Below are 19,247 nucleotides of genomic sequence, written 5' to 3' on the forward strand. Positions count from 1 at the left end.
AGTACTTGTTTTTGTGTAACCACCGTAGTAAAGGTTACAGTTAGTCTGATCTCTCAAAAGATATCCTTCCTATATGGTTGTACCTACGGTTCAGCTATCTGCTTCATTGGGATGTGCAAGACTCCCCACTGCTGCAGGTTCACAGGAGAGGATGTAATGAATTATAAATGTATATTTGTTGTGAGTGATAATGCTCGGTATGGTACTGGGACTTTTAAAACCAAAAGCATGTATGATGTGCTCAACGCTTATAACTTTGATTGAACCTAGACTGTCTTCATTTCAATACAGTCTTCCATATTGGGTGAAATGAATAAACTGGAGACGTATCTCTTGTCTCATAAATATTAAGACATGTCTCAAATGTATATGAATAAAAAAGCAATGTCTCAGCAGTGACCTTTGTTCCTTGAGACACAGCTCGTTAGCGGATTCTCTCGCAGACACATCTCCAAATGTATATGAATAAATTGGAGCTTAGTCTCTCTGAATGGAGACTAATCTTAGAATTTCTTGAGACTGCCCAGAAGGTGACTCAAGGCGATAGAATCAGGCTGAAAACGTGATGGCGGAGTTTATGATGGTTTTACAACGGAGAAAAAAATTATAAAGCACAAAGAGATTCTCTCGAACATGATTATAAAGATCTCTACCATTTCCGGAAAGAAAATGTGGAATGGTTAGCACAACATTTTCTGGAGCCAATACACGAGACATTCATATAACAATAATGATAAAGATGATGACAATGATAGTCATTAGCGATAGGATTTACATGTATCATAAAGTCTAAAATGTTCAAAATCAAACCAGAAATGTGCAAAACATACAGTTCTGAAAATTTTCTTAGTAATTAATAAATTAATTTAACTATTCTTAATCTATTCCACACTTGTGATTTTTTTCTGTACGTTGATTTTTTTTCTATTCACAAAATACGACTAATATTTTATAAATAAAATTAATTCACAATCACAGAAAAGGCCGAAACAAAACATAGCTATGTTTAAGATATGACTAACAATTATTCAAGGCTTTCATTATTCACTTTGTCCTACTCCTTAGCTGAATGGTCAGCGTAGTACTCTTCGGTTCAGGGGGCCCTGATTTCGCTTCGCAGTCGGGTCAGAAATTTTAACCTTAAATCCTCAACATTCCTGCAACTCACACACAACACTATCCTCCACTACAATAACACGGCAGATGACACCCATCCTCGTCGGAGGGTCTGCCTTACAAGAGCTGTACCAGGCTAGAAATAGCCACACGAAATTATTACCTATTATTATTATTATTATTATTATTATTATTATTATTATTATTATTATTATTATTATTATTATTATTATTGATATCTGGAAGAATATTTTTTCAAGTCTGAAAATTATCGCTCTCTATCACATGTTGGCCAAATGGTATTGAACGAATGTGTGAGTATTTTGGTTCTTGTGTAAGCTATCCCATTGATGTTTACTTTAAGTGCCATAAAATTCCCTGCCCATGCCTTTTTCGATTGCACTGTTCCTAAGTTTATTTAAAAGTTTCAACCGGCGGCTCGTGCCCTTGAGAAAAATATGCTGTAACTGGTTTCACAACATTTAACAGATTCGCATAATGACATTATTCGGCCAATGATTTGCTGCCTCTATGAGTGCTGCTCTTTATCAACCATCGCACTAAAATCTCACTTGCGCCGAATGCTACAAGGGAAGAATTTGGTTTGGATCAGACAGATTATATGAAACTTCGATGAATTGTCAATCCACCTGTCTTAAATTTATTGCTGATATTCACTTTGTCTTAAAATCAACGACATTGTTATAATTAATTGCTAAAGAACAGCTGGGTGGTTTGCGGCTGTATTGACCTCGCGTATGCACTGTAGAAATGCACTGATAGTTATATTTTAAAGAAAAGCATTGATAGTTCTATTTTAAAGTTACATTAAACAGTGCGCTTTAGAGTGAAAATTAGATTTTGACAACATGAAAAGAATGTCTTGGTCGTCAAACCCATTTTACTAACATGCACAGTATATGAATATTTCAAAATATTAGGCTTTTAATACTTCTTTGTCGTTTACAATTGAAGCTAAAATATGTAATATGAAATCCTCGTCATTTGTGTATAAACTTGCATGCTGTAAATACCCTTAAACTTTCGGATTCTTGTTGAGAGTCGCTCATTTGGTCACACTGCGGATAACCTATACAACAACGTCAGTCATGCAGCGATGTTCTGATGTCTTAATTGATCATCCTACCATGTTTCATTGAAATTGCTGCCATCTACACACCACGTTCCATTTAAAACTGGAGCAAAAATTTACTGTCAATAAATACCGGGAAGATAATATTATTTCACGGCAGAACGGTTATCATCATTGAGTTACGGATGTCTTAGCTCATCATGTTACTAAGTTTCATTGCAATTTGTCCGGTCCAAATCAAACAACTCCCTTATTAGTTATATTCATTTATGAATATGGATAGCATTTTGTATTATTTGTATGTTTTGAAAGTTTGAAATTTAGACAGTTTATGCAACAGTATATATGTATTGGTTGTATATTATATACCGGGTGAGTTAACCGTGCGGTTAGGGGCGCGCGGCTGTGAGCTTACATCTGGGAGGTAGTGGGTTCAAGCCCCACTGTCGGCAACTCTGAATATCGTTTTCCGCAGTTTCCCGTTTTCACACCAGGCAAATGCTGGAACTGTGCCTTAGTTAAGGCCACAGTCGCTTCCATCCTACTCCTAAACCTATCCCATTGTCGCCATAAGACCTATCTGTGTCGGTGCAACGTAAAACAAATTGTAGAAAAAGTACATTATATGCAGAAACACCCCTAGCTATGCACAGGTATGATCAATAAACTCTTCATATTCATGAAGAATGAAGTACGAAGCGTGTTTAAAAAGTGTTTTAGTGACTTTAAATGACCGCAGAAAAGTATGCATTTGAATGTGGATCCTAAATGTGGTGATAAATACAATGTAACTTCTTACACAATATCTTGAAGGAACTTACAATAAAAGAAATCTTAAATCAGTCGTTCCCAAGCTGGGGTGTAAGTATACCAAGTGTACGAGCCACTACGTTTATGTAAGCCTAGAAAGAGTTTAAATAATAACTGTAGTGATTATTGAATATTGATTAATACGAAAGGTATAGTTTGCAGAATAGGCTTCCAAGTGAAACACAACTGAAGAAGAAGAAGAAGAAGAAGAAGAAGAAGAAGAAGAAGAAGAAGAAGAAGAAGAAGAAGAAGAAGAAGAAAAGGCTGTCAAGAACTATTCCAGATGAAAAAAATATCGGGAAGGGTTCCATTTCGGTTGTACTTGTTTGTTCTGTTCTTTTCTCCCTTTCATATAAAAGATTTTCCATTTGCAGTTGCAAAACCTGTTTTTGCTCTGAAATGAGTTCTTCTGTTTTTTCGAGAACACACTGTCGCTTTTCAATCTTTTTCGCTTGTAAATCTAACACTTGTGTGATTAGCTGCCATCCCCGGAGGCCCGGATTCGATTCCCGGCTCTGCCACGAAATCTGAAATGTGGTACGAGGGCTGGAACAGGGTCCACTCAGCCTCGGGAGGTCAACTGAGTAGAGGTGGGTTCGATTCCCACCTCAGCCATCCTGGAAGTAGTTTTCCGTGGTTTCCCACATCTCCTCCAGGTAAATGCCGGGATGGTACCTAACTTAAGGCCATGGCCGATTCCTTGTCTATCCCTTCCAATCTTCCCATCCCCCCTCAGCATAGCAGGTGAGGCCGCCTGGGCGAGGTACTGGTCATACTCCCCAGTTGTATCCCCCAACCCAGAGTCTGAAGCTCCAGGACACTGCCCTTGAGGCGGTAGAGATGGGATCCCTCACTGAGTTCGAGGAAAAACCGACCCTGGAGGGTAAACAGATTAAAAAGAAGAAGAAATCTAACACTTTCATCTGTTCCAACAAAACCACTTTTTGTAGCTCTCAGATTGTTAATTCACTCGTTACCAGAGCCAGTATGCGAAACTCATCTCAAGCGGAAGGAGACAAGTCTCGTTAGCGAGAAACAAACTTTATTAACGTACATGACGAGTTCTGTTTCGAAAGTGACTTCCGTCTCAATCCTCCTCCGAGACTTGTCTCGGAGTTACAGATACTGGGTTCGAACCCCACTGTTGACAGCCCTGAAGATGGTTTTCTGTGGTTTCCCATTTTCACACCAGGCAAAGGCTGGGACTGTACATTATTTAAGCCTACAGTTGCTTCCCTCCCACTTCTACCCCTTTCCTGTCCCATCGTTGCCATAAGGCCTATCTGTATTGGTGCAGTGTAAAACAACTTGTTAAAAAATATACATTTCTATTTATTTAGGAATGACCTCCTGTATTTACAGGCTGCCACTGAGTACAAGGTAAAACAAATCAAATCATATCATATAAAATTTTCTGTACAGTTCTATGAATTGAAGAAAACTCTGTATTATAAAGAAACAGTATTTTTAGTGTGGCATTTCTGAACTGTAGCTCTAGAGGTGGTGTCTCAGAATCTTGATCGAGTCTCAGAGGACAAAAGTCACAATTTCGGAGATAAGCTTCATTGGAAGTTGGAAGTGTCGTGAATACTATCTATTGTGTTGCAGTTGCATTTGATGCTTTTTCTTCATCAGTTTAGAAAGGTTCTCCAGAGTGTTTTTTGTTCTTAACAACCTCAAAATGCCAGTAAATTGATGTAACGACGACTGAAAGAGTTTGACAACAGGTTCCTTAATGAAGTGAAGTGTGAAGAATACATTAAAATTAATTAATTACAGTCCACATTCAAGTAGTGAGCTACAGCCAATTAACCAACTATGACCATATGACACCAGAAGTTACTTAGTAAGAAAGCAGATGAAAGAACGGCCAAGATATGCAAACTATCCCTCAATTTCTGCCATAGATGATGGACAGTCTCATTAGCATCAGTGATGCTGGCAAATATTTAAGCAATTTAACCAAGTTATCAATTGATAGTAACTGTGCGTAGGAAAAAGTGGAGACATATTTATCATTGCTGTTTTCAAAATAATACCTGTAATGTATGTACAGTATTTAAGGATGTCAGTTTTCGTAGGTATAGATCCTAATATACTCGATGCAAGTTATAAATATTCAAAACTCTTTAGCGATACATTCATATAGTTACTTTTTGTTTTACTATATACTGTATTTCAAATAAGGTTTGCATGATGGCTTCTTTACACACACATTGAGTTGTTCATGAAATGTCTTTGCAGTATTTTATCCACTTCGAAACTAAGTATTTTTCACAACATGAAAAAAGTTGTATAAGCCATAAAGTTATATCAGAATGCACTCTTGTTTCTGTGGGTTTGATACTCCTGGAACACAAAACTCAAAGATCGCTACTTAGAAGATTGTTGTAGGAATATATCTCCAGATGGACAAAAGCATGAATATTTTCTTAGCTTTCACAACAATTTCAGTTCAGTTTCCAGCACCAGCACGATTCTGCGCTACCTCTATCTTCCCTCCCGGCAGTTTTCCAACATCTTTAAACATTATTTTTTGAAAATATGAGAGTTCTAATATGTTTTGCTCCTGGGATGAATTGTCAGCATACTAGCCATCAGTTCAGAAGGTCTCAAGTTCGATTCCACCCCGATCTGGTCATTTCCTGTGAATTGGTGACTGGGTGTTTGAGTTTGTTCCAGCACTCTCATCATTATTCACACACAACACACCACAGTACCAACTACCACAGAAATATGTTGTAAATATATCCCTCTACATAAGATTGGCATTAGGAAGGGAATCCAGCTGTAAAGCCAGGTCATCTACATATGACGCAGATCACACCCAAAACCCCTGCCAGGGTGTGCAAAGAGCGGTAGAAGAATTAAACAATCCAATATTTTAATTATACCAATATAAATGGTCCGTTCTTGGACATTATAAATTTTCCAGCTAACTCATTCTTGGTTGCCAGCGTTTCGCCCCCGTGTGCTAGGCTGGGCTCATCAGTTGGTACCTAGCACACCTACCAAGACACATGGCTAGTGCATACCGTGGAGGCCACTGCGTAGGCTAATTGTAGCCACCGGCAGTGCCAGTGCACTATGAAAGATTTTGTCTCACTACCAAAAATTGATGCCTGCTTAGCCATCAAATGATATAGATGTTGATTCCCATAGGGAATCAGAAATATTTGTTCCGAATGAGGTGTGCTTATGTACCAACTGATGACCCCAGTCTAGCACACGGTGGCGAAACACTGGCAACCAAGAATGAGTTAGCTGGAAAATTTACAATGTCCAATAACAGACCATTTATATTGGTATTGTAAATTTACTCATTTGGAACAAATATTTCTGATTCCCTATGGGAATCAACATCTGTATCATCTAATGGCCAAGCAGGCATCAATTTTTGGTAGTGAGACAAAGTCTTTCATAGTACATTGGCACTGCCGGTGGCTACGATTAGCCTACGCAGTAGCCTCCACGGTATGCACTAGCCATGTGTCTTGGTAGGTGTGCTAGGTACCAACTGATGAGCCCAGCCTAGCACACAGGGGCAAAATGCTGGCAACCAAGAATGAGTTAACTAGAAAATTTACGATGTCCAATAACGGACCATTTATGTTGGTATTATAAATTTACTCATTCGGAACAAATATTTCTGATTCCCTGTGGGAATCAACATCTATATCATATTTTAATTAAACACTAACTTTTACCTTTGGTGCTGTATAGAAATTTTTAAGTGACCAGAATAAAAAATATAATGACATATGGTTTTTAGGGCAGGCAGTGTCAGAGGTCATATTCGGCTCACCAGGTGCAGATCTTTTGATTTGACACATCATAAGCTGTTGTATCCACAATGATGACGCACGCAAAATGCTGTCAACTTGTGGACATGGATTTATTTACAATTGTTTACAAATTAAATGCACATAACCTAAATCACTGTTAGCATGATGCACGCCTGATAAACTCCTGTTAAACCATGACTCTTACTAAACTATACCTACTGAGCTCGATAGCTGCAGTCGCTTAAGTGCAGGCAGTATCCAGTATTCAGGAGTTAGTGGTTTCGTACCCCACTGTCGACAGCCCTGAAGATGGTTTTCTGTGGTTTCCCATTTTCACACCAGGCAAATGCTGGGGCTGTACCTTCATTAAGGCCACAGACGCTTCCTTCCCATTCCTAGCCCTTTCCTATCCCATCGTCGCCATAAGACGTATCTGTGTCGGTGCGACTTAAAGCAACTTGCAAAAAAGAAGAAAAAACCAATACCTGTCCTCTACCATCAAGATCGCCTCCTTATATAGGTTCGTGGTCAGGCTTCTAGAAAGATACGTTACAAAAATACCTTCTCATAAAATCTCGAGTGTCTAACAACATGGTTTTAATGGACAGAATATTCTACCATCATCTCGTCTGATCTAGTGCCATTCTCGATGTTACAGTGTGTTACACAAATTCTGTAGTGGATTACAAATCATATATACAGGCAACAAATCAAAGACAGAAAAGAGAAGAGGATTTTGAAGAACAAAAGCATAAGTCTCAAACTAAAAGCAGTTGAACGGAAACAATATACTATATCGGACACACAAAGGGCTTCCAGGTCGGAGAGGATGAAAAAGTTCTGGGAGAAGAAGAAGAAGAAATTAACTCAAATGTATTGATTTCAGTGCTCCAATGTGAGCGTAAAATATGTAAATAAATAAATAAATAATACAGGTAATAATAAATTATATACAGGTTCTTACATTAATTGAACTCATATAAATATCTGTATATAATAGATGTTTCTGACATAAGCTCACAAACACTGCGATCATTCGATTACATAAATAATAATAATAATAATAATAATAATAATAATTGCACCAAGAATTGGCAGCAGAAGTGGAAATAAGGATGGCGCAAGCTTTAAAATCAGAGCCATTTACCAGTCATGCAGTAAGGGCGATAGAAAAGTTAGCGAAAACGGAGGCCATCTGCTATGGTAGATATTTATTACTGTAATGCATTCCAACAACAATAAACATTCCTTCAAATGGGGTCCTGCCCTTACACTATACAAAGTCTCCATTATTCCCTTTATAGCACATGTTCTCGAATACATTCTCACTCGAGTATCACAATACAATTCTCAACTGTTTACGAGGCGTTTGGCCTTAGGCCAATTCATTTCTATAAGGGCAAAGTAGTACTGATTGCCGAATCTGCCCAACAATTTAGATTATATAAAACAACAGAGACTCAGCCTCATAACCAACGTTATTAAAAGCCAGTATAACAGACTAGATTAAAAACAGATCTCATACATTAACATTTCCTTCAAAAGCTTACTCTTTCCAGCCAACGAGGCCCATAGCCTCTCGTAGAAGCATTACAAAGTATATTACATTTTCAAGATTAACGTAACTCCCTCCCTTGGCCCAAAAGATAGTTGATGAACATTCTCCCTACCTCTACACCCGTGGATGAAGTGAGCGGAATACGCCACTGCTCTTCGGCCAGACAGCTTGCTTGCACCGAGCGATCTGAAGAACTCCACACAAGAGGCACTGACCTCAGTCCATACGCGCCATGCCCCCTCTCTCGGGAGAAGCGGGGCGAGGTGGGGAAGCAGTGAGACGGGTGTGAAGATCGGAGGAAGGCTTGCCAACATAAAGATGGGGAAATCCTCCAGGGCGGAAGTAGCTTCCCTTTTCCCTGGGGTCATAAGGGAGAAGGGAAAAAATATATATTAAGGAACAAGGAAAAATAGCACATACATAAATATAAGAATACACACAGATTGATCTGGGCAAATAGATAAGCTGAAAAAAGAAATGAACGGCAAGGGATCGTAATTCATGGTATACAGACCTCTCTCCCTAAGTCCCCAACCAGGTTGGGAAAGTTTATTTCTTACACCGAGAATTCTTGATGAAAAAGTTCATTTTTGCTATTGATAAATAACTGTTTTCTTCACACTTGAAAATTCCTGAAGAAGAGTCCTTCCTTGCAATAAACAAACATCAACTTGCTTAACAATAAATTAGGTTGATACACATATATGTTGCTTGGCGAATATAAGCGATGAAAGAGTCCATAAGAATCAACATCCCAGTGTAGATGATGTCTCAATTTGTAAGATTAGAAGGCGTTCCAATACCATCGCCAGGCGAGCTACCAGCTCCCAAGTCCAAGTTAAGACAAACAAGGTTTGGCTCAAAGTCGGTGATAATGCCGAGCACGTGGCAAATAGCCACACCAACATGCAGAAAGCCAGATAGAAGATGCGTGCAACAACGGGCGGTGGATGCTGGCCAGCACAGAGTATGCAGAAGGACGGCCGATGGAGTCAGCGCACGCCAAGACATGCCCACATGAGGGGCCCTTCCTACGGAACGACGGGCGAAGGTGGAAACTCCATAATGCTGAAACACAAATATTTAAGGCCAGCAGTTTCGTCTCTCAAAAGCCGATAAGGTCGAAAGGTCGGGATGGAAGGAAACGACCCAGGCCAGCGCACCTGGTGTGGAGACGGAACGCAAGGTAGGGCTGCAGGAAGGCTCACATAGCAAATTAAACTAACTTACAAACTAAGAGATATAACACCCCTAAATACAGGAGTTAGTAAACCAATAGAGAAAACATACCCCAGTAGATATTAACAGACCGCACAGGTTCTCGCCAAAGAATTAAAGCAGAGGAAACTCACTGAGCAGATTGAACCTGCAAAAGGTGAATGCAAAAAACTCCCTCCGTCGCGGGGTCCCTCATCAACAAGGTGACCGGCGTAAGGAAGTCAACAATCTGGATAGGACCGCAGAAATGGGGAGCCAGCTTCCCAGAGGATAGGAGGATAGGAAGGATGGGAGGGGGAGTGTTCATTCTGGTGAAAGAAGAATTTGTAAGCTACGAAAAAGTTAAAGATGAGACACATGAAATTCTAGGTGTAAGGCTCATTTCTAAAGATAATAGGCAACTTGATATATTTGGAGTGTACAGATCGGGAAAGGGTAGCACTGACGCGGATTCGGAATTATTTGATAGGATAGTCAGCTATGTGGGAAACGACGTGGAAAGAAATGTGATTGTAGCATAAATGTGATAGAAAGGAAGGTCTTAAAAGTAGGACTGTTAGGCATTACCATATGGCTGATAAAGCAGGCATGAGGCAGTGTCTAAAAAGTAATTATGATCGGTGATAAAGGGTAAATAAAAATGTAAACAGACTCTGGGATGGGTTTAAAGAAATTGTTGAGGAATGCGAAAACAGGTTTGTACCATTAAGGGTGGTAAGGAATGGTAAAGACCCACCTTATTATAATAGAGAAATAAAGAGACTAAGAAGGAGGTGCAGGCTGGAAAGAAATAGAGTTAGAAATGGCTGTGGAAGTAAGGAGAAATTGAAGGAACTTACTAGAAAATTGAATCTAGCAAAGAAGGCAGCTAAGGATAACATGTTGGCAAGCATAATTGGCAGTCATATGAATTTTAGTAAAAAATGAAAGGGTATGTATAGGTATTTTAAGGCAGAAACAGGTTCCAAGAAGGACATTCCAGGAATAATTAATGAACAAGGGGAGTGTGTATGTGAGGATCTTCAAAAGGCAGAAGTATTCAGTCAGCAGTATGTAAAGATTGTTGGTTACAAGGAAAATGTCGAGATAGAGGAGGAGACTAAGGCCAAAGAAGTAATAAAATTTACATATGATAACAATGACATTTACAATAAGATACAAAAGTTGAAAACTAGAAAAGCGGCTGGAATTGATCAGATTTCTGGGGATATACTAAAGACAATGGGTTGGGATATAGTACCATATCTGAAGTACTTATTTGATTATTGTTTGGTCGGAGGAGCTATACCAGATGAATGGAGAGTTGCTATAGTAGCCCCTGTGTATAAAGGAAAGGGTGATAGACATAAAGCTGAAAATTACAGGCCAGTAAGTTTGACATGCATTGTATGTAAGCTTTGGGAAGGCATTCTCTCTGATTATATTAGACATGTTTGCGAAATTAATAACTGGTTCGATAGAAGGCAATTCGGTTTTAGGAAAGGTTATTCCACTGAAGCTCAACTTGTAGGATTCCAGCAAGATATAGCAGATATCTTGGATTCTGGAGGTCAAATGGACTGTATCGCGATTGACCTGTCTAAAGCATTTGATAGGGTGGATCATGGGAGACTACTGGCAAAAATGAGTGCAATTGGACTAGACAAAAGAGTGACTGAATGGGTTGCTATATTTCTAGAAAATAGATCTCAGAGAATTAGGGTAGGTGAAGCTTTATCTGACCCTGTAATAATTAAGAGGGGAATTCCTCAAGGCAGTATTATCGGACTTTTATGTTTTCTTATATATATAAATGATATGAGTAAAGGAGTGGAATCGGAGGTAAGGCTTTTTGCGGATGATGTTATTCTCTATAGAGTAATAAATAAGTTACAAGATTATGAGCAACTGCAGCGTGACCTCGAAAATGTTGTGAGATGGACAGCAGGCAATGGTATGATGATAAACGGGGGTAAAAGTCAGGTTGTGAGTTTCACAAATAGGAAAAGTCCTCTCAGTTTTAATTACTGCGTTGATGGGGTGAAAGTTCCTTTTGGGGATCATTGTAAGTATCTAGGTGTTAATATAAGGAAAGATCTTCATTGGGGTAATCACATAAATGGGATTGTAAATAAAGGGTACAGATCTCTGCACATGGTTATGAGGGTGTTTAGGGGTTGTAGTAAGGATGTAAAAGAGAGGGCATATAAGTCTATGGTAAGACCCCAACTAGAGTATGGTTCCAGTGTATGGGACCCTCACCAGGATTACCTGATTCAAGAACTGGAAAAAAATCCAAAGAAAAGCAGCTCGATTTGTTCTGGGTGATTTCCGACAAAAGAGTAGCGTTACAAAAATGTTGCAATGTTTGGGTTGGGAAGAATTGAGAGAAAGAAGAAGAGCTGCTCGACTAAGTGGTATGTAACAGTTCAACAATAATAAAGGTGTTTCAATTTATTCCACCTATTCAATACTTATATTTTCACTTATAGTTGTTACATAATTAAATTCTTAGTTACATGGGACATGTTTCGCCCTCAATTAAGGGCATCTTCAGCCTAAATACAATAATCAAAAATACAACTAAATTAAAAGTGGAAGTTAAATACAATCATCAAAAATACAACTAAAATAAAAAGTGGAAGTTAAAAGTTTAGTCTGTTATTAAAATTTGGAACAATAAAAATGTGAAAAATGATAAAATAAAAAGATGCTAATGGAAAACTGTCTTATGATTAAACTATAATCTTGTCGGAGACTAAAACTTCTATTAAAATTCTAATTAAAACAGTTCATATAAAATATTGGAAAATCAAAGTGGTAGTAATAAAAAGCCAACGACATGAGGGCGTGTACACAAGCATAAACTTGATTGTCATGAATACAATCTTTTCAAGGCCGCTGATGAAAATCGTAGCAAGTAAGGCAGAAGCGTCTATTGAAAAATTGTAAGAGGCTGTTAGCACTGGTAGGTAATAAAATGGCTGAATCCTTGATTGAGATCCAAGACGGTGAAGTACCTAGCCCTCGTAAACTATGAGAAACACCTATGTCAATCCAGGAGCGGGACTGACTGCAAGACCACCTTACGATTAAGAGCCCTGAAATCCAGCACAGGCCTGTAACCTCCCTGGGGCTTGGGCACTAGGAAAATGGGGGAAGAGTAAGCTGAGGTAGAGGGCCGGATTATCCCTTCCTCAAGCATTTTGTTAATGATCTCCTTTAATGCCTGCATTTTAGGAGGAGATAAGCGGTAAGGTGGAAACCTGATGGAAACAGAATCCGTAACCTCCGTATACTCCTAAGATATTCGTCATCCCCAATTTCTCAGTAAACACATCCAGGTAGGCCTCGCACAACTTCCTAATATGTAAAGGAATTTTAGTCATTTGAGAAAACTTGAACCAACATGAACGTGCCTGTATGTCTAACACCAACCAGAATAATCGAAAAAAGTTGAACCAAGAATGACAGAATACGGAAACTTACTCGCAACATACAAAGGAAGTTTCCAAGTGAAATTGGGAACACGGATTTTACATTTTACCACTCCCAGAACTTCAATTCTGGAAGAATTAGCTGACGCAAATGGAAGCGAAACCGGAGATATATTGGGAAGTTTACAGACAGCTTTATGCAAAGCGAACCATCTTTCACTAATAAATGACACTACACTGCCAGAATCAAGAAGGGCCGAGACTGGCCCTTTATTTATTTCCACCTCAACCAAGGGACTCAAACCTTTAACTTCCATGGATATCCCTAAACAGCCCACAGGGCAAATCGGTGAAGGTTCACCAAATGAAAAAGATTTATGATGGTCAACAGGGGAAGGTAATTCGACACCTTTGTCTTGAACCACCTCCCGCGGTAGTCGGGAACTATTTGGAGAGGTCACACAATGCCACGCGAGATGACCGGCGACTCCACACTGAAAACATATAATATTACTAGTTCTAGGCGGAACCTCTACCCTAGAACCGGCGCTAACACCCTAACTGTTACGAGATCGAGAGGGCCATTTATTACACAAATGATCGGAGGCACCACAACTATAACACTTCCTTAATAAATTAGGCTTACGAACAACCAAAGACTCCCTCATATTAGAATCAGCGGGGGGCAAGCTAGTAACACGAAGTGAGTCCGCATGGCGAACATCTTCGGCAGATACCACCATCGCATCCAGCTCCGCGAAATTATGAGGTTGAGTAGCAAAGCATAGACAGGAGCAGTATAACGGGGAAATGCCCTCTACAGTCATAAGAACAATCTCCTTCTCAGTATAATGTAATGCAAACACCCTGGCATAAAATTTGACATCAGAAATAAATTCAGTTAAAGGCTCATCCGAGCGTTGAACCCTGAAATAAAATTTCAGGACTATAGAGTTGAGAGCCCTAGCCGGAATAAAATGAGTAAGCAAATGAGCATGAACCTGCTGAAGTGACAACTGATCAGACATGGCATTGGCTATTTTATTGGAAAGCACTCTTGTAGTATACGGATAAAGAATTCACATAATTTGGATGTGAGTTAGTCCGAACACAAGGGCATGATCCTGAAATTCAACAAAAATCGCAAAAAGGTGACTACATCATCCGCGGAATTTGCCGAATAACGAGGAATGTTTTTCAACATGCTATTTAATGGGTGAGGTATACTAGAAAAGGGCAAGTTCACAGAAGGCAAGATTGATTGTTGAATTAGGGAATTAACCTTGGGCAGAATCCTAGGTAAGGAACATTGCTGCGACTCCAGCAAGCCTTGCGGCCCATCAGACTCAAGATTACAAATACCCTTATTCGATTCCTCCTCAACCCGATTGACAGAAGGAATAGCAGGTTTAGATTTAATGGAGAGTGCGGCCAACCAAGCCTCAACCTTTCCTAAAAGTTGGACAGCCTTGTCCTTTAAAGCTCCAACTTGACTTACTAATTCCTCCTTTAATTACAAGGAAAGTAAGCCTTCCGTCCGATGAACGTAATGAGTTAGACGCCCTTGTACTCGTTTTAACTGATGGAGGGATGCTACATCGTTTTCTAGAAAATCCATAACTGAGGATATGTCAATTAAATTGGCCTGAATAAGGGACGCCAAACTCGCAGCCTCACTGTCGGAGAACTTGGGCACCACAATGACTTTGCCTAAATTTGTTCACAATAATAGTTTGTCCACTTTAACTGTTCCTTTAGACTCTAAATTACAAATTAATAATTCGAATAACAGCTCCTCTTTTCGAAGAGACCCAGGGTAGGCCACGTCTCGAGTAGCCATAGTGCAAATATCTCCGGCCACCAAGCTGAATGGGGAAGACCGTAACCCAGAGAGACATCGCACACTCAAAATTGCCCGAAAGCACTGGTATGAGCTCAAACCACGCTCTGCTACCAGAATGCTGCACCAAGAATTGGCAGGGGAAGTGGAAATAAGGAAGGTGCGGGCTTTAAGATCAGAGCCATTTGCCAGTCATGCAGTAAGGGCGATAGAAAAGTTAGCGAAAGCGGAGGCCATCTGCTATGCTAGATGTTCATTACTATAATGCATTCCAACAAGAATAAACATTGCTTCAACTGGGGTCCTGCCCTTACACTATACAAAGTCTCCACTATTCCCTTCATAACATGAGTGGAGTGTTGCTCTAATACATTCTCACTCGAGTATCGCAATACAGTTCTCAACTGTTTACGAGGTGTTTGACCATATGCAAATTCATTTCTATAAGGGCAAAGTAGTACTGATTGCCAAATCTGCCCAACAATTTAGATTATATAAAACAACAGAGGCTCAGTCTCGTAACCAACGTTATTAAAAGCCAGTATGACAGACTAGATTAAAAACAGATCTCATACATTAACATTTCCTTCAAAAGCTTACTCCTTCCAGCCAACGAGGCCCATAGCCTCTCATAGAAGCATTACAAAGTATATTACATTTTCAAGATTAACGTAACTCCCTCCCTTGGCCCAAAAGAAAGTTGATGAACATTCTCCCTACCTCCACACCCGTAGATGAAGTGAGCGGAATACGCCGCTGCTCTTCGGCCAGACACCTTGCTTGCACCGAGCGATCTGAAGAACTCCACACAAGAGGCACTGACCTCAGTCCATACGCGCCACGCCCCCCCTCTCGGGAGAAGCGAGGCGAGGCGGGGAAGCAACGAGACGGGTGTGAAGATCTGAGGAAGGCTTGCCAACATAAAGATGGGGAAATCCACCAGGGCAGAAGTAGCTTCCCTTTCCCTGGGGCCATAAAGGGGAAGGGGAAAAATATAATTTATTAAGGAACAAGGAAAAATAGCACATACATAAATATAAGAATACACACAGATCGATCTGGGCAAATAGATAAAGCTGAGAAAAGAAATGAACGGCGAGGGAGCGTAATTCATGGTACAGTAATAAATGGATATAAACACTTCATAGCCATACATTGCAAGAAATAATAATAATCATAATTGTAATGGTAAAATTATGATATAATAATAATAATAATAATAATAATAATAATAATAATAATTCGAGCTCCATACTTGCATTATTTACCCATGGGTTTAAGAATATTCTTTTCAAGTTATATCGGTATATTACACTTGCGTCAAGGCGACCTGTGTGTCATGATGATGGAGACGACATACACCCAGCCCTTGTGCCAGCGGAATTACCCAATGATGGTTAAAATTCCCAACCCTGCCGGGAATGGAACCCAGGGCTCCGGTGACCAAAGGCCAACATGCTAACCATTTAGCTGGATGCCAGAAATAAAGACTAAAATGAAACTGATAAAAGAAGCGTGAAAAAAGTAACGGAAAAAATACTGAACTCTGGAATACCATTTATTTGCCTTTAAACATACACCTCTGTTGTGACTATACATATGGAATTTTTGAACCTTGGCAATTGCCCTATCATAATCTTACACATGCCTGTAACAATCATGTTTTAATCACTTTAGTAAAATAGACTACATTTCACTGTAAATGATTGCATTTGACTGTCCTATTCATTGACTGATTTTAGTATTTCATTGTAAACTATGTTTTTTGTCAAATACCTTCAGTTTTGGAGAATTGACCCTGATATGGTGTAGTTATAACTTTAATTTTGACATCCCTCGCAGCTTTAACTCTACTACCTACCACATATAACTGACCATGGCTGAAATCGCACCAAGATAAGTAAATACTGTACCTATTTTATCAAAACTTTGACCCTGTGCTTTGTGAATGGTCATTGCAAAAGCAGGATATAATGGGAACTGCCTTCTTTTAAATTTGAAAGGCAGGTTACTTTCATTGGACACCAAAACAGTCCTAGGTAGGTAAATGACCTGATTATTGGAAGCACCTATAACTACTTCTAATTTTATAGTTTTGTCATACATTTCTTTATCATACATACTCTGTTTATTAAACCAAAGGCCATGTGCACATTTCTTATATGCATTACGATTGCACCAACTTTCAATTTTAATACACATGGGGGCATTCCAAATGACATAATGGAGTCTTAGTATTCTATTGATATGCTGCTTACGGAGAGTATCGACACTATTGTATTCCTTAAAAATTCCTGGGATTAGGTGAAGAACATCTTCATTTATGCTGTTAGTCATCATTGAAGGGACTTACAGTGCTCTGGTATAGTACTGAAGAATTAGTGTATATACAATTGCCTAAAATGTGTCTTACCACTGAAGTCATTGAGAACCCTTATTATATCATTTCCTATTTCAATTTTTATGTAATTTCATTATTTCCTAGTTGTAGTAGCCATGCCACTAATTCAATTTCAGAATGATGTTTTATGCATATTTGTTTTCAAGTGCAATACTTTAATTTTTGGCCATATTTGAGCATTCTGGATGCATGCCTCAATTATCTGAGCTCTTCCATCTTTGAATACCTAGCACAGAAAGGACTTGGCAAAAATCAGCCCCAAATGTGACAATTTTACCACCCATTTATTTTTCACCCCTCATAATATCCTTTAGTAAGCGATCAATACAATTTACTGCTAATGCAGGAGTCATCGAAGCTTCATCAGTAATAATGATAAATAATAATGGCTGATTTTCAAAAAACATCTGCTTCTGAGCTGTCTCATTTAATACACGAAACTAACTTTCTGTTTCTGGAACAGACAAATCAAAAGTTTGGTGAATTGCCTTACCATCTGGTAATAACAAAGCTGCAATTCCTGTCCATGCAGCAGCAATTGCAGTCTCACCTCTGCTTCTAATCATGTTATGTATACTTGAATAAACAAATGTTTTCCTACAGCCTCTTGGAGTTTCTAAAAACAAGTTGTTCATACTTGATTCCACTGATCCATCTATTGGACTAATATAGATTTACAAAGACAACTTTCACAGAGCCCTCTATCAGGCTGACATAGAAAGCTCAGCAGAGACAACTTTCATACAGCATTGTATTATTTGAATAAATGTTTATTTAAAGCAAATAAAGGACTTAATGAAATAAACAATATTTTTCTAGTAATCCTGAGATGGAGATCTTCCTTTTGATGTATGATATATAGATATTAGTATTGTGATTTTCTCGCAATATTATGTTACATATTCAAATTATATATATCTATATATATATAGATTTGAGTTTAAAACATTTCAATTAACCAGGTGCTACTGTATGTATATGACAGTATATACAGTATGTTTTAGGATATTTTATTAATTGTTTGATTTCTTTAATTTGCAGTGTGGACAGTCAGAATGTGAATTAGGCCAACTTGCTCAACAGCAAAATATGCTTATTCGCACTTGTCTTGACTTACTGAGCCAGTATGGAGCTGTGGCTGGCTTGTACCCAGCATCTTACCTGAACACTCATCGTTCAATGTGCTACTTGCAATGGGTGCAAGTTCTGTTGGGTGATATGACTGTGGAAAGGTAATGTCCTCCAATCTTTTATATAAACAAGAATGTAATGTATCCTTCTTTTGCAATTGTTTGGATTATTTATCTGTTCCACGTCAACTTGAAACCATATACGTGATCGTATACTGATATTCCATGAACTTGTTAACATGTATCAAATATTACATTTTGTATTACCGGGCGAGTTGGCCATGCGGTTAGAGGCGCGTGGCTGTGAGCTTGCATCCGGGAGATAGTGGGTTCGGCAGCTCTGAAGATGGTTTTCCATGGTTTCCCATTTTCACACCAGGCAAATGCTGCATCTTAATTAAGGCCACCTCCACTTCCTTCCAACTCCTAGGCCTTTCCTATCCCATCATCACCATAAGACCTATCTGAGTTGGTGCAACGTAAAATCACAAGGGAAAAAAAATTGAATTTTGAAATATAAATTGAAAGGAAGGGAGATCATAATCACATGTAGCCTGCACCATGTATAACATGGTAGGCATAATTTCTAATATGATTGTGCTACTGTAGTTATTAATGGTCTGTCCGGTTCACAAAATTCAGCTTAAGAACCTCACAATGGTAATATGAAAGAGATACTATCTCACACAAGAACAAGAATGCTTTAAAACCAAAGCATCATTTCATATAACGACATTTCTAATGACTCTTGATAAAGAAATAATATTGGCTTGCTGTGATATTCTGCATCAGTCAACGTCATTATGAAGAGGCAAAACTTTGTTGTTGATAAATGCAATAATCTTTGAATTTATGTATTTAAATGCTGGAGTAAATGTAC

The 19,247-nt window shown here is 38.9% G+C and overlaps 1 protein-coding gene across 1 annotated transcript in view; it reads left to right on the top strand.

Moving 5' to 3' along the window:
- Positions 1-19,247, top strand: part of nonC (serine/threonine-protein kinase Smg1) — a 794,437-nt gene that overhangs the window by 654,890 nt on the left and 120,300 nt on the right. The window contains 1 exon segment of the mRNA XM_068225601.1: positions 18,279-18,469. Within this exon segment, the coding sequence (XP_068081702.1) occupies positions 18,279-18,469 (191 nt within the window).

This window comes from Anabrus simplex, chromosome 1 (assembly GCF_040414725.1).
Source record: "Anabrus simplex isolate iqAnaSimp1 chromosome 1, ASM4041472v1, whole genome shotgun sequence".
In the NCBI taxonomy this organism is placed as follows: Eukaryota; Metazoa; Arthropoda; class Insecta; order Orthoptera; family Tettigoniidae; genus Anabrus; species Anabrus simplex.